General features: G+C 39.8%; 1 protein-coding gene across 2 annotated transcripts in view; it reads left to right on the plus strand.

Moving 5' to 3' along the window:
- Positions 1–15,962, plus strand: part of CNTN6 (contactin 6) — a 118,336-nt gene that overhangs the window by 26,321 nt on the left and 76,053 nt on the right. For both annotated transcript variants that reach the window (XM_079317346.1, XM_079317345.1), the window contains exon 3: positions 14,974–15,100. In XM_079317346.1, the coding sequence (XP_079173472.1) occupies positions 14,974–15,100 (127 nt within the window). The remainder of the gene's footprint in view (positions 1–14,973; positions 15,101–15,962) is intronic.

Below are 15,962 nucleotides of genomic sequence, written 5' to 3' on the forward strand. Positions count from 1 at the left end.
GTGACTGTCCCTTGTCCTGCTGATGGCCTTGGCCCCACCTTGGAAGCAAAGGGGATTTCCAGCATTAAAGACAAGGAGAAAGCAGAACAGCAGTGAATTCTATCTATTCTATTGGGAAATAACCCAAGCCAGTCTGACCTGCATTTTGGAAATGAGGCATCAAGTATATTTTTACACAGCCCTTTGGCTTCTTGCCTCCAAATCAATTGAAGATGCAACCACAACCTCCAGGGCTGGATTTTTTTTGGCCCATCATTTTGAAACTGTTAAATTAGAGAGAGACATTTCCTGATGCAAAGTGTCCTGATCCTCCTCTGGGTCACAGCAGGATGAATATTGAATACATCACATCCCACACTCTGCCTGCAGTGTCTCACAGATTTATTGTTGGCATAACAGCACCTTTAGGGATGGAACAGCAGACCATATATTTTAAGACAAGTGACATCTTTGCTATTTCTAACAGCAAAATGTGGAGATGAGCTAGTCCAGCCTGGAAATGTTAAGGCTTCTCTGAACAACCAGAGGCATTTGGAGATCTGCTGATGAGTCAGACACTGATAATAATTAGGTGTCCCTTAGCACGGAGGTTTTCTTGGGTTTGGGAAATAAAAAGCTGGATTTCTGTAAATTGCTTGCAAGGTTGTGGCAGGACATGGCAATGACTTCCCAGGAGAGGCAGCAGTGATGTTTGAAGAACTTTAATTTCCATGCTGTGTAATGCCAGGAGCTTCAGCTCATTCCCCAACTTCAGTGACCAGCAACCATCCCCTGATGCCAAAAAACCAGAAAAAGGGAACCCCAAGCCCTGAAGATGCATTATTACATTTAGGGAATGAGAGAGGGTTTGGAGTTATCCACCAGACAGGCATAAACCTGCAAAGGGAAACACCTCAAGAGAGATTGGATAAAGCTGTTTATGTCATCCACATCCCAGTAATTCAATCCTTTCCTATGAAAATTTGGCTGTTTAGAATTTAAAGAAGAAAAATGATGAAATATAGGACACAACTGTAAATCACTCTCATATTCCCCAAGGACTCCACCCCACCCCAAACCTGGGGACAGAGAATTCTTGTTTAATCTATTTAATATCCTCTACCATGGGCTAGACTCACTCTACAGAAGAATTTTCCTCATTGTGTTTTATCTCCCATTAAAAAACAAACTTTTTTGGGATTGCCCTGAGTGTAGAGACATGGTGCAGAAGGGATGAGAGCTCAGGTGATGCTTTGAGGTGAATTTTGAGATTGGAGCTGCACTGATTCCCCTGTCAGGAAAATGTCATTTATGGCTCCTGGAATGAGGTGGAGGTGCTGAAATTCATGGGTGTGAATTCACCAGTTTCATGTTTTCTACATGGCTCTAGTGTCTAAATTCTCTAGTCTGAAATGCATTGTCTATTTTTATTATTGCTTCCCAATCTTTTCAATTAGTTACTTTACATTATTTTTTCCCTTTTATTTAAGTTTTACATGATTTCTTCCTGTTTCATATCAAACCATTTCATCTCCCAGCACAAAAGGCTCATTAACTTTGTAAAATAACATCCTGGTACTTTAGAAGTGTTTAATTTTTTCCCCTACTTTTTTTTTTTTTTGTTGCAACAGCTTCAAAGACAATTCAATTTTACTTTATTATCACTGCCAAGAAGTTGAAATTAGCAGGTGATTAAGAACTTCAAATATTTTGAGCATTTTCTCTTGTCAACAATGGCAAATTTAAGGGGACCTGCAGCCCCCATTCCCTGACTCTCTGCTTCCCCTTGTGTGCCAATCCTTGTCCTGTGGGTCAGACACTGCCTAAATTCCCACCTGGTTTGCAGCAAGAAGGAAATTTATAAACTTTATTTGGATATATTTGATTTTTAGACCCTTGTAAAATTTTAGTAGAAGCACTTTTCCCCTTTTGCATAGCATAACCAGTACTTTGTCCCGTGTTCAATATTAATATCTGCTTTATTGTTCTATTCTAATTACAATCTCATTATGAAAGGGGCCCTATATTTTCCCATGACAGATATTGCATCTCATTGTTAGTGGATCTTGGTTATTCCATGCTTATTGTTATTAATAATTTGTAGCAATTGGATTGGAATTAGAATATTACTTTGCTAAATCACTTTTGCTGCTAATTAAGGCGCTGAGTGTGACATTGTTTAGCTCCAAACATCATTGTCCTGCTTTTCAGCCTGCTCTAATTACCTGTAACTCATTCATTTCATCTCAGAAATCAGGTCTTTTAATCAAACTCCTTTGAGCTTTGCCATGCTGGGAGCTGCTCTTGGTGGGAATGAAAAGTTCTCATGGACAAAGATATTTTAATGACAAATGCACCTTTCACTGCAGCCCTGGAGCTCCTTAGAAACAGAATAATTGTCCTCAATGCTTCCAAACACAATAGAAGGAGGAGGGTTCTGAGGGAAAAGTGAAAGATAACTTAAAAATTCCAACTTTTCAAGGTATCAGCAAGGAAATCACAGCAGCTTTAAATTGTCTTCTCTGCACAGAACATCTGTGAGATCAGATCTGTCACACTCTTTGCTGGGGTAATATTTCCTCTGGAGAAGCAGCATCACTTGGTTATTTGCCTGGGAACTTTACTCACTCTGGCTGCCAAACAAACAGCAGACACACAAAGGTCATGCTTGAGTCTTGAGTGAAAAGTCACATTAATGGCCAGGGGCTTCCCGGGGTGTGTCTGGCATTAGCAGGAACTCTCAGTCAGTGACAGAACCTCTGACATATCCTGAACATTGCAGCAGCTTGAGGAAAAGCAGAAAAAAAAGGGTTTATTTCTGTGCAATTCTTCCTGCAGTCATTTTAGGGCAGTGTAAAAAAAGGTGTGAAAAAGGTGCAGATATTTGTGCTGGAGCTGTTCTGCAAACACACCTCACACACCTGCAGCAGCTTCACCTTTCTTTTGTCATGGAGTGATGGAATGGTTGGGGTTGGGAGGGATTTTAAGCACATCCAGAGCCACTCCCTGCCATGGCAGGGACACTTCCCACTGTCCCAGGTGCTCCCAGCCCAATGTCCAGCCTGGCCTGGGACATTCCAGGGATCCAGGGGCTGCTCTGGGCACTGTGCCAGGGCTGGGCACCCCCAGCTCCAGCAGCATCCCTGCATCCCAGGGAGGAAGGTCCAAGGCAGGCAGGATTCAGGCAGCACTCCAGCATCACTCCAGAGCCAATGGAAGGTTCTTCAGGAAGATTATTTCCATGGGAGGTTATTTCTGTGCTTTGATCTCCAGTCTGGCTGGGTTGTTTGCCACAGGGTTTCCTTAAAAGCAAATGCAAAGCTCATTATTATTTGGGAGAATTGTTTGGGAAATCAGAGCACGTTGTCTTTGGGATTGGCTTCTCCTTGGTGGGATTGCTGGGTGCCTTTGCCCCCATGGGGTTGGTTTTTGTTTCACTGCCCAGGCTGCCTCTCCTCCCTCCCAAACCTTGGACAGTCTCTGTCTCAGTGCCCTCAGCCCACCCTGGGAAATTCAGAATAATTTAGAGTAAAATCTATCCAAACTTTGGCTCACGTGCTCAGAAGGACTTTCCCCTCCAGCCCCAATGTGATTTATAGGATGCAATTTCTTCATCCTCTAACATTGCCTCACTTCATACACTTATGCCAAATAGTTTCTGATGATTTATTACTTTTCCTACAGCTTATAAAAAAATGAGTATCAATACAATGTCAACAAAACTGCAGGGGTTAATCTTTAGTACCTTACTGAGCATTAATCAGATTCATATTTCAGTCATATTAGTCTAAATCTACTAAAATCTCTGATGGTATAATGCAACTTAAATCAGAATATAATGTCATACCTCCAGTTGCAGTTTCTTCAGTTTTATTCTGATTTACACTGAATATGGTGGAACTAAAAGACATTTCTCTGTGTCTTCCTTGTACATTTTTGAGTTTGCAAAACACAAATAGTGTGCTCTAGGCCAGAGAAAATGTAACCATTAATGCAATAGATACAGAATTCATATTTGCCTGACAAGTGACCTTATCAGCTATAACTTGTCATCTTCTAATTAGTCTACATTTATTTTATTAACTCAATTAACCCCCAGCCTCTCCAGGAGATAAGTTTGTGATACACGAAATTATATGTGGTGCTGCAATTAAAATGGTGCTGCACATGTACTCCACAAATTTGCCTTAAAGAAAGGTAAACCTCATTAATATCCCACCAGTCTGACTGCAAATTAAAATGGTTTTATTGCCAATGGTGCCACTGACTTTCAGTGCTCACAACAACAATGTCTTTTCTTCAGAGAATTTAAGAGTAATCACATAAAACTAAGAATACTCAGTGAGATTTAGAGAGCAGAAATATCTACATATTATTAAACCTCACCTTCCCAGAGCAATGCCCAAATTCTTCACTTAAAATAAATATTTACAGATTAAGGGTGACCTGAAAGGTGAGCACTTAGAATCTGTATGGAAAAGAAAAAAAGAACAAAATCCTATGAACAGAATCCAGATTGATTCACATTTTGTGCCTTGAAATAACTTGTGTTAAGAATTTTGAATAAAAATCTGAACCACATGATCAACAGAAATTCATGGAAGGTTTAAGGAAACTGAACCTGAATCAAGATTTCAGTCCTAGTTTATAATGTGTAAAGTGCTTGTGCATATACACAACTAATTTATAGGAGAAATTGAGACAAGAGAATTATTGTCAGAGCAAAGGTGGACATCCACTGCAACTCAAAATAATCAAAGAAATATTTATTGCATTGCACTGACATTTTACCCAAATGCCTGCAGAGTTTTCCAGCTATTAGGGATGTGAAAACACAAACAGGCAGAAAATGAAAGTGGTAAAACAGGACGTGCTGTAAATTCAGTCAGATGCAATTATTGAGGAGGGGGAACATGGAACACCCTCCTCTCTTTTTTTAAAAAACCCTGCAGCCTAAATCTCCTGAAATTAGAGCTGAATCCATCACTGATGGTGTCACTGCCCAGAAATATGGCCTTGAGATCTGTCATAACTCTGCTGCACCGTGGGCACTGCCACCATCACTCAGGAGGAGACAATTCCCCAAGGAGCACAAGTCAAGCAAACGTGTCCCCAGCAGCCTCCAGGGACAAGTTGTGCTGGGATTTCAGGGTGGCAGCAGGCTGGGAGGGATGGCAGGAGCAGGGCAGCTCCTGGTGTGATCAGGGTTTCATCCTCAGGGAAGGATTGGGACATCAACCCTGAAATCCCACAGAAATCTGGGGAAAGGGAAGAGCTGGCTGCCCAGCCCTGGAAATGTCCAAGGTGTGGCTGGACGCTGGGGCTGGGATCAGCCTGGGAGGTTTAACAGGGTGGGATTTCAGTTCCTTCCAACCCAAACCATTCTGTGCTCAGTGATTCCATGATCCAGCCTGAATTCTGCACTTACCCTTTTATCTTCACATCCTAAAATTCTCCACCACCTCCACATCTCTTGATTTCTTTTGGTTTACAATCTCATCCGTATATTGCTTCCACTTTTTTGATTTCATCTCTGCATTTTATTTTATTTTTTCTTTGTGTTCATTACATTTCACTGCTCACATTACCCCCACAATTTAAACACTCTGCCCCAGCTCAGGTGATGACAAGGAGCCCCCACATTGAGTGTCCTCCTTTCTTGGGCATCAAACCACTTTCCCTTTTGGTATTTTCCCCCAAAATCTGCTGCAGTTTGAATTCTACCACTGGCAGAGATGGGATGACTAATCCAATTTCCCTCTATGCAAAGAGTCCTCTTGCATTTCTCTCTCTGCACTTCTACTTTTTCCCTGAATAGATGTCATTTAATGCCCCCTTATCTTGGATGGCACTCATTTAGTGCTTTATTAAGCAGTAATTCAGCAGCCTGTTATCAGTTCCTACTAGAGCTGGGGAAAATATGCCAGCCAAGTATGTGAGATTTCTGCAGAATTACAGTGGTTTTGTGATTTTTGGATTAGAGAAAAATTACCCCAAAGTAATAGATATGAAATGTTTTCCCTGCATTTCATTATTGGCCTGGTGCTAAAGCTCCCATCAGGCCATTCTGACTGCAGATTGTCTGATTTTTATTTCTGTTTCCAACCCAAGCAGCAAAATTCTACAAAATCACAGAGCACTCAATGGACTGAGAAGTCCTAAACCTGGACTCACTTTTTCTCTTGCACTCATGAATGTTTCCAGGTGGGTAAAATGAAATAAATGTATTTTTTAGAGCTTTTTAAAAGCCAGGGAGTTGAATTGAAATAATGGGCAAAGATAGAAACCAAAGTGTAGAGTGATCAAGGAAAATCCCAGCTGGAAAAAAAAATGGATTTGTGAAAAAAATTGTGATGATGGAATAGGTAAAGGCTTGCTTGGAAATCACAACTTTTTAAAGTTGATGAAAATAGTAATTTTTAGTGATAAATCATTCCTGTTTCCTAAAATGGGCTGAATTTTAACAAACAATGAAAGTAGAGATAAAAGGGAGGAGGTGAGAGGGTGATGGAGCAGCTAAACTGGCACTGGCCAGAGTTATGGAACTTTTCATATTTGCTTATGAAAAGCATTTCAGGTTCTGGTTTCCCTCTGGAAACTTTCACAGGAGGACAAATGATGCAAACCCTTCCCTGGCATTCCATGATCTCCAGTTCCTCTCCTGGAGAGGGGAAGGGTTAACAGGGACACCTCAAACCTCAGGTTTTGGGTGCTGCTCTTTCTGTGCAGCTGCAAAATGTGCCAAAAATCACCATGAGGAGAGGAAAGGCAGTGTCCAAATGGGATGGTTCCCAGTTTTCCCTGGATTTTTACTGAATTTTCCCTGGATTTTCAGGCTGCAGCATTTATTTCCTCCCTCTTTTCAGCTGGGTTTTGTTGTTTATGCTGTCATTTCTTTTTTAATTTTTTTTTCAGGTAAAGGTCATTTTTCCTTGAATGGAAAAGCACAGTGAGACATTCCCAGCTTGCTCTACATCAGAAATGTTGATATTAGCTCATTTAAAATAGAAAGTAGGGACAAAAATTGCCTGAGCCAACTCAATGGCTGGCAGTCATTTCCCAAAAAAAAAAAGAGCATTTGCAAAGTTATGCTTATGGCTTCTGCTAAATTCCAGGGTGCCATTACTGGAAGGATTTTAACTTCATTTATGTTTACTAAAAAAAAAAAAAAAAATTCATCATGAAGTTATTAAACAGCCACAAAAGATGATGGTTTCAAATAGTGTCTTTTTGGCTGATCCATAATCATTTGCTTTGGCAATTTTATTGGGGAACATTAAGGCTGATCACTAACTCTGTGTTCCTAATTATTTCTGAAATATTGTGCTGTTCTCTGGGCTGAAATGCAGAAGGAGCAGAGCAGTGGGCTGGTTGGGATTGCAATGTTCTAACTGGGTTTTAATCAATGAGTGATAATGAGAGCTTGTGTTTTGACTTTCCTTCTTAATTGCCAGCAATAAAGCAGATCCTCATTGATGATATTTAGCAGAGTTCAGTTTCATTCATCTCTGTTTATTCTATTTATTTTGAGAGTGCCTGGGAGCTTTCAGCATGCTAGACACAATAACAGAATATACAATGCTAATTATATTTTCCTTGCCTGGTATTTTCCACAGCAGAGGATGATGCTGCCTTTTCCTGGGGAGTGTTTGCACCTCCCTGTGTTTAGCAGGTTTCTAGAATGCAGGAGGAATCAAAGAATAAAACCCTGCCCTGTGAAATCACAGCCACATTTTGCTGTTTAAATCTCTATTTCCCTGCTACTGCTCATGATAGTTGAGATTAATTTTTTTTTTTTTTTTTTTTTTGCCAGGATGCCAAAATAAGAATTAAACATAAATATTCCCAATATTCTCAAGTTGAGGCACATCTGCAGGTACTGCTGGCCAGGAAAATTCATCTTACCCAAGCAGCCACAACAAAGCTACATGATCTATCTCAGATAGATCTTCACTGGCCAATTGTCAATTTTTCAACTTGATTTTTAGTTAAGAAAGGCCATTTTTTCCATTAAAGTTTAAGTTCCAAATTTAGTTTTAGTTCTTCAAATGGATGCCAGTACTGTGATGACAAATGCATGCAAAGCAGTCAGTCAATATAATAAATATTTTGATAATATCCTGCCTGAATAATCTAATTTAAATCAGGACCTGCCTTAGGTTTAAAATGTTTTAAATATCCCTTACATTCCTCTTCAATTATATGCAAGAAAATAAAAGGTTTTTTAATCTTGCCTGGATCATTGCTTGAGATGATTTATATCCCAAGATTTTCTTCCTGAGTTATCAATCATCTGAAAGCAAGAAGTAGGTGGCAGCCTGAAATTTCTATATCGGATCTTTCTGTGTCCTGAGGAATTTTTGCCATGGCAGTAATTTGGGCTACAAAAATAAATGGTCTCCACATGGTTTTTTTCTATTATCTTCATGATCTCAATTATTTCTAAGTGTTATCCCAGGATATAAACCTTGTTATCTACATATAAAATCATTGCTGGTGTCAGGGTCTGACAGTTAATTCCTGACTGGTTTAATTCATGCCTCTTACTCAAGCCCTAGTGAGAAAAACAAGCAGCTGGGAAGGAGCCATTTTGTTCCAGTTATTCAAAATAAATAAACCAAATTTAAATAACTTGTACAAGGAGTTTAAACACCCACCTGCATTATTGTGCTGTAGAATGGAGATTGTGTTTGGATTTTTACAAGGTCTGGGACTCTCAGTGGTGCAGAACCAAAATGCAGCTTCACATTGCCACAGTTTTTGTTGTGGTAATTACAACAATTTCTGGGGAGCAGAAGTGGGAATTACCAAGTGTGGCCTCTGGAAACCAAGATGAATCACTGCTTGCTTTAGTAAATTCAAACTCTTTGTAAATTTATCCATGATTTCTCTCCATTCCACTGTGCTGCATCTATGAGTGCAGAAATTCTCCTTTGTCCCCCTCTGTCTTTAAGAGTCCCTGGGTGGGACTGAAGGGTTGCAAAGACTCAAATGGGTCTGAAATTTCCCCAAATTCCTTTGTTTTTTCCCTCTTGTTTTCTGTATAAGCAGAACTCCAGTTTCTCATGCTGTTATGTGTTTATTCAATGTTTCACTCTCTCACATGAATAAGGCATTGACAGGGCATCCATCAGTGGAATTTGGGAGCCATCACACAAAATTCCAATGACAAAAATCATCTGAGCTTAATTACTCCCCATCCTCTAAGAGAGCAAAGCACAGTTACATTTTAAACAGAGAAAAGTTTGAGAGGAACAAAGTGCTGGCTTTATTCAAGTGGCAGGATATTAAATGATATAGCTGTTATCTTTTCCTGTAGTATAAATTATTGAATTAAGCCTTCAGTCAGTTTGGCAGCAGTGCCAAATGAATATTACAGGAGTACAATGCAACAAACAGAATCTGTCATTGGATCTGGGGCTCCCTTAGAACTGAAATTACAGTGAACAAAATGTCCATGCACAAGATTGGAAAAGGTTCATTATTATTTATTCATCTTGCCTAGTGTCACAAAAAAACTGATGGAATTTCATTGAGAAGGAAGCACGTCAGGATTAGTATCCATCAGAGAGGCAAATTCCCCCCAACTTCATCAGGGATATTTGTCTCCATAATTAAATGTCTGTTCCACCAGAATTCTCCATCTGAAGGACAGGCCCAAGTTCATGACACGAAACAAATCACCCACACTAATGAAAAGGTGATTTTCACCTCTTATTTCACTTGTCTACACCTCCCACAATAGCACAAAATCTTCGTGAAATTTTTCATAAAGCCAAAAAAAAAAAAAAAAGTCAGGCCCAGGTAGGAATTTCAGCACTGCTGCTCACAGGTTTGTTTATTTCTCAGTAAAATATTCCATTATTAATACAGGTGACACATTGTGTATTTATAGCCCCACTCCTGGAGCATCTTTCCACACAACCCCACAATGAATTGTTCATAAATCTGTGCTCATCTCCAGTCAAAAGCTTAAATCAGTGCAGCTCCACTGAATGCTCTCCACAACCCATCCATTAGCAGCAATTTTCCTTCTCTGCAACTTGAAGTCCTGCTCTGGAATCTTTAGGGAATATTTGGGGGTTTGTATGGGGCATGGTATCCTGAGAATCTGAGGTTTGATTGCTGTACTGGGTGATATCAGGAGAAAATGTCATATTTTGGCATTTAAGGATCCATCCTAAATTATTTTGAGATTAGAATGTGTGCATCTGTTAGATGAGTAAGAAATTCCCTGCTACCCAAATATATTCCTAGAAAGTGTTGAAGCAACACTGGTTATTATAGAACTTTGAAAAAATGTTGGGAGTATCACATTTTGACAAAATCTTTTGTCACTATAGATATATTTAATTGAAAAAGGCTCATAATTCTCATGACTATGACAGTTTTTGCATAACACTTCCTTAATTATCACCTGTGATATATTACACCCTAATTTTCTGTGCTAGGTTCTGACAATAACAGTTATATCAGGAATTGAATTTGTATTTTATAGCTTGATTGTTTGTTTTCACACCCAAGGAAAATTGCAGTCAGTCCATAACCTGAGAATGCTGCTTGCCACATCAACCTCAGCTCACCCTACCTGCCACACCTGTTTAAACAACAGGAAAATTATTGGAACATTTGACTCATTTCTCAAGGAATAAAATTGACAGGGTACAGAACCAACTTACTGGAAACATTTCCAATTTTTATGCCATTTAGGAGCCCTGATTAAATAGAAATTATAGTTCCAAACTCAAATCAAAAGTGGGATTCTCTGAGCCACAGGGAACTCCCATCCATCACACATGGGAAGAGGGGACAAAGGAAGGGACACTTGGAGTGCCAGCTCCTGAGAAATGCCAAATTCCAGCTGAGCCTCCTTTCATCTGCTTGCCCTCATCTTTTTCCAAATCTCAAGGAAAGGGCACAATTTTCCCACTGTCTCCCAGATGGAATGGCCTCAAGTTGAGCCAGGGGAGGTTTAAATTGGCAATTAGATGAAATTTCTTTATGGGAAGAGTTTTAAAGGATTGGAACAGGCTGCTCAGGGCAGTGGTGGCACTGGAAGTGTTCAGGAAAAGGTGGATGTGGCACTTGAGTGCTGGGATGGATGGATTTGTTGCCTTGGAAGTTTTCCTGCTGCAGTGAATCTGTGAAAGGGATGCCTTGCACTCTATTTAAAGACAGTTTGGTTTATGAATTTCCCATCATCACTGAGAGTTTTTGTGATTTCAGCAGTGCCAGGACTTTCCCCCCTGTGCCTCATCAGTGCCTGCCCTTCTCCCAACATCACAGGGAGGGAATTGCCTCTCTGGTTTGGTGTCTGTACCAGACCAGTTCTCCCAATTTGACTCTCTCAACAGCAGCTGAGACTTGAAAGGAGCCCTGTGTGTCTGGAGCTCTGCACATCAGCACCTGAAGGCAGAAAACACATGAAAGCTGAAGGGCCTTTGGGAAATCCTGCAGGTCTTAAGTTGCTTCTTGCTGCTCAAACCCACAAGATCTAATCTGTCTTTGTCTGGTGGCCCTGGGAGGGACAGAGGGAATCCTGCCTCTGCTCCTCACACCTCCTTTTCCTTCCCACAGAAATGGAAATTTTCCTGGCCATTTTTCTGCCTTGTCTTTCCCCATCTTCTCTGACTCCTTGAAGGGGTGTGTGTTACTCTAGGTGGTACCAGGCAGTGTCTCATCCCTTACCTCTCATTTTGTATCTGTCTCCTTCTTAAAGTCCTTGAGCTCCAGACCTTTGAGGAGGGAAATAATAATTTCATTCTTCTTCTGACAAGATTCCATCAAAAACCCCACTGGTCTTTGCAGGGAAACACTCCACGGCATTTAAAAATCTCTGGACCCCATAAACTCCCTGTCTTCCAATTAAAAATTACCCATGTCTTCAGCTGAAAAATTAAACAAATTTTGAATAAGTTGGATTTTTCATAATTTCTCTGCTGTCATTAGAAGAGGGAAGGGTCTAATTCACCTGTCCCATCCCTTTTGCTGGAGCTGACAGATGTTTTACTATCACACTGATTTAAAAGATGCCTCTTAATCAGGTGTCAGCTTTGGCCCATAAAGTCATATTAATGTTTTGGATCAGATATGAAGCTCTATCTAAGGCACATTAAGAAAGATTCATTAGAAACTCACTACCCCTGGAATTTACAGCCTTCCTAGAACTTAATAGCCTGGATAAATTCCTCCTTATCTGGTTTGCTTATGTGAATTATGACAGTTTTGCATTTGAAAGCTTCTCCTTATGATCTTTTGTAAGGATCCAAATATTTTCCAGCCTGGCCTTGGACATTCCAGGGATCCAGGGGCAGCTGCTCTGTGCTCCCAGCCCACCAGAATTCCCCATTCCTGCTCCTGGAACGAAGTTTTGGCTCCTTGGAGCTGATTCTCCCAGCCAAACCTAAACTCTTTCCCTGCAAATCAATCACAATATTTCTGGCCCACTCCAAGTTTCACCCAAAAGATTTTATCTGCTATCACTGAGCAGCTTGGAGCAATGATAATTCCAATTCCACTTTGCAAAAAAATCCTAATGGGAAGGAAGATTTGTGTAGCAAAGGGATAAAAGTCAGTTCATTTACAATAGTGACCTGCTGATTTATCCACACTCACACCACAGCCTGAACTGCTCCTGGATGTTCTCCTTTGCATTTCCAGCTGGGCACAGACAAGGAGCTGAATCTGAGGCCAACCAGAATCAGGAACAGGGAAGAACAGGGAGCAGGATTTGGCTGGAAATTAGGTTGATTAAGTGTGAACTCCAGATTTGTGCTTCTTGCCCCATCTGGATGAGGCAGAGCATAAATATTTGAATATTTATTATGGCTGAGTAAAATCTCTTTAACTGCATTTGACAGGAATATCAGAGTATTGACCATCAAGCAGTGACTGGGGACACTGGGACACTCTGTCTTTCTTCCATAATTATGGAAAAATCAGGGTTATTCCACTTCCATTAGCACTGTGCTAATCCCTGGATTGGCTGAAGACAATATCATGTAATGAAAGAAGGAATGATGATTCATTTTTCTGCTTTAGCTTTGAATTCAGGCTGGCATAATTATGGTCTTTATAGAGATCAAACTGATTTGGCATCATAAAGAAATACATTTTAACTTCTTATCAAACATTCCATAACAAGAGTTTATATTTACTTCCAAGCACCACACTGAGGATTCACATGCAATTTTTATGTATAGAAACGATACATTTAATCAAATTTTCATATTCCAATTGATTAAAAAAAAAAAAAACAAAAAAAACCTGAACTATTTAAATCTTTAAAAAAGCAAACAGCCCCAAGAAAATGCATTTGTCATGTTTATCTCTGGAGAAATCATGGTGATTGTATTGAACCTGGAGGATGGAGAAGAAATATATGGTCATTCTCTATAGGAAACACAAAAGGATGCATCAGGAAATTAGAAATGACCAGCCTGACCTTTTCTATAAATAAGAGATGGACTCCTAGGACACCATTGGCTCTGAGAGTGCACATCATTTCTCACAAATTTGATGTTATTCTCTGCTGCAGATCAGCCAGCGAGGAAAGGATATTAAAGAGAAAACAAAACAACAGCAAGAAGCTGCCTTTGCTAAAATTCATGTTTTTGTGACATGACCACTGGAGAGGAGCTGTAAAATATTGTGTCCTTATTCCACACATTGAGGGCCTGCTGCATTAAGGATGTGGGAAGGGGATATAAAATTAAGATATTCAATAGTTCTGCAAATGATAAATGAGTCTAAATTCCATTTAGGAAAAAAAAAAAAAAAACCCATGGGAAATTAATAACAGGTTTACCAAAATATTTACATTTTTATGAGATGAAGTAGGGGTTTTTATGTACATCAGGTAGTTCACCACTGACCCAGGCAGGTACAGGGATTTAAAATGCAGAGCAATGAACCCTGGGTCATTTTGTGGCTTCAGAAAAACTTCTCCTTGGCAGTTCTGGGAAGGTAACAAGAAAGACTGAGGAAATGAACCCAGAAGGGAAGAAAATTCCTCCCAAAGAAAAGACAAGTCAAAGGGTCAATTGTAGAAACAGTGAAAAAAGAAGTCTTCAAATTTGTCAAGGGACTAACCCAGAAGAGTGGCAGGACAAGAAGCAAAGATTATTTCAGCAGAGCCAGGCACCATCCCAGAGAGCTGCTCTGCCTTGCCCTCGTGGTTTGCTGAGCAAATTGTCCTCTCACTGCTCCCCAGAACATTAAATATAAACCAGTTCTGGTTTGCCTTGCCCTCAATCATTTCATTTTGGATAGGAAATAAAGGTTGATTATAATAAATAATGAAGGTTGTAATGCTACTCCTGTTTTATAAGGATTGGAAAAGGGGAGGAGAAAACACCAAAACACCAATAGACAAGCAAACAAAACCTCTATCAATATTCCAGGCCATATAAAAAAAGTACACATAAAGTATACAAAAATAATATCTGTAGGGATGGGAAGGGTTAGGGGAGAAGGGAAAGAATGATTTCCTAGGACTGTGCTGTGACCAGGGAACAACAAACACAATTCCACGATTAATCCCACAATTCCCCAATTCCCCAATTCCCCAATTCCACAATTCCACAATTCCTCAATTCCACAATTCCACAATTTCACAGTTCCCCAATTCCCCAATTCCCCAACTCCCCAATTCCCCAATTCCATCCTTTCCTGATGCCAGCCCTGACCCACAGCACAAGGATGAGGTGCATGGGCACATTTAACATTTGGCCATGGAGCTTCCATGGGAAATATGCAAAGAAGCTTCAGTGTCACCTGCAAAATAAATCAGCAGCACCTGAGCTCTGTGATTTTATTATCAATCAGCCTTGAAATATTTCCCCCTTAATAGTCCCATATCTGGAGGTGGGTTCTCTGCTGAATGTAATAGCAGATCTTAACTTGCAGCTGAAAGCAAAGGACTCCAAAGGACAATTTTATGTGGAAGGACATGCTAAAGACACCTAATGTTAAATTATTGTTTTTCTTTCACAGGGGAAGAAACCCTTCATGGGCCTATTTTTATCCAAGAGCCATATGATATCACTTATTCCATGGGCTCAGCAAATGCAGAGATCCTCCTGAACTGCACAGCCAAAGGATATCCACTGCCATACTACAGGTGAAGTCAGCCTTGGGGAAATGCTGTCTCACTGAATTGTGGTTTAGTCACTGAAATAAAAACCCCAAAATGTGCTGAGAGTTCACAGCAAGAATATACAAAGCTTAGAGTAAATTTGAGGAATGAAGGAAAAATATTTTTGTTGCTTTGCTGTAAAGAAAATTAACAGAGGGAAAGAAAATAATTGAAAATCATCCCCAAAGTATTTAAAAAGATAGAGAATTAATTCAGAATCCACAGAACAGCTGTGAAAAATGGGGAAATGGAAGCACTGAGCATCTGCACTTGAGAAAGCTTTCCATACATTAATAAATGTTTGGAAAGCAGAAGAGCAACATCCTTCCCTTCTTCTAATTCCAGCATTTCATGTGCATATTTATGGTGTTTGTTTAGAGAAGCAGCTCCAGTACCTTACAGGAATCACTCAATAAACCTTCCTACAGAGGGTTTTTGTTTTTTAGGTAACTGGGCTCATCATTTCCAGTAGAACTTGTTGTCCCAGGGATCTGGAAATCCAAGTTGGATAAGAGGAAATGTTGGGAATCTATTAAAAAAAAAAAAAAAAAAAAAAAAAAAAGACACTGAGCTTTCTTCAGAAAATAATAGGGAAAGTAATGGTTGAGGTGAAGGGAAATTTTATATAAAATATAAATCATTCATGCAAGGTATGAAGGAAAATAATGTTCTATCAAATTCTTAGAGAATATTTATTGAAGGGATTTTAACTGCTCCCACCACAGCCTTCCCTGGAAACTATCTGAGTATCCTGACTTGATTTGTCCCCAAACATTGTGTGATGAAAGGAACCCTGAATTTCTTTAATTTCCTTTATGAAAGGAACTCTCAATTTCCTTTTCTCAGT

The sequence above is a fragment of the Erithacus rubecula genome, assembly GCF_903797595.1.
Source record: "Erithacus rubecula genome assembly, chromosome: 13".
NCBI classification, from domain to species: Eukaryota; Metazoa; Chordata; class Aves; order Passeriformes; family Muscicapidae; genus Erithacus; species Erithacus rubecula.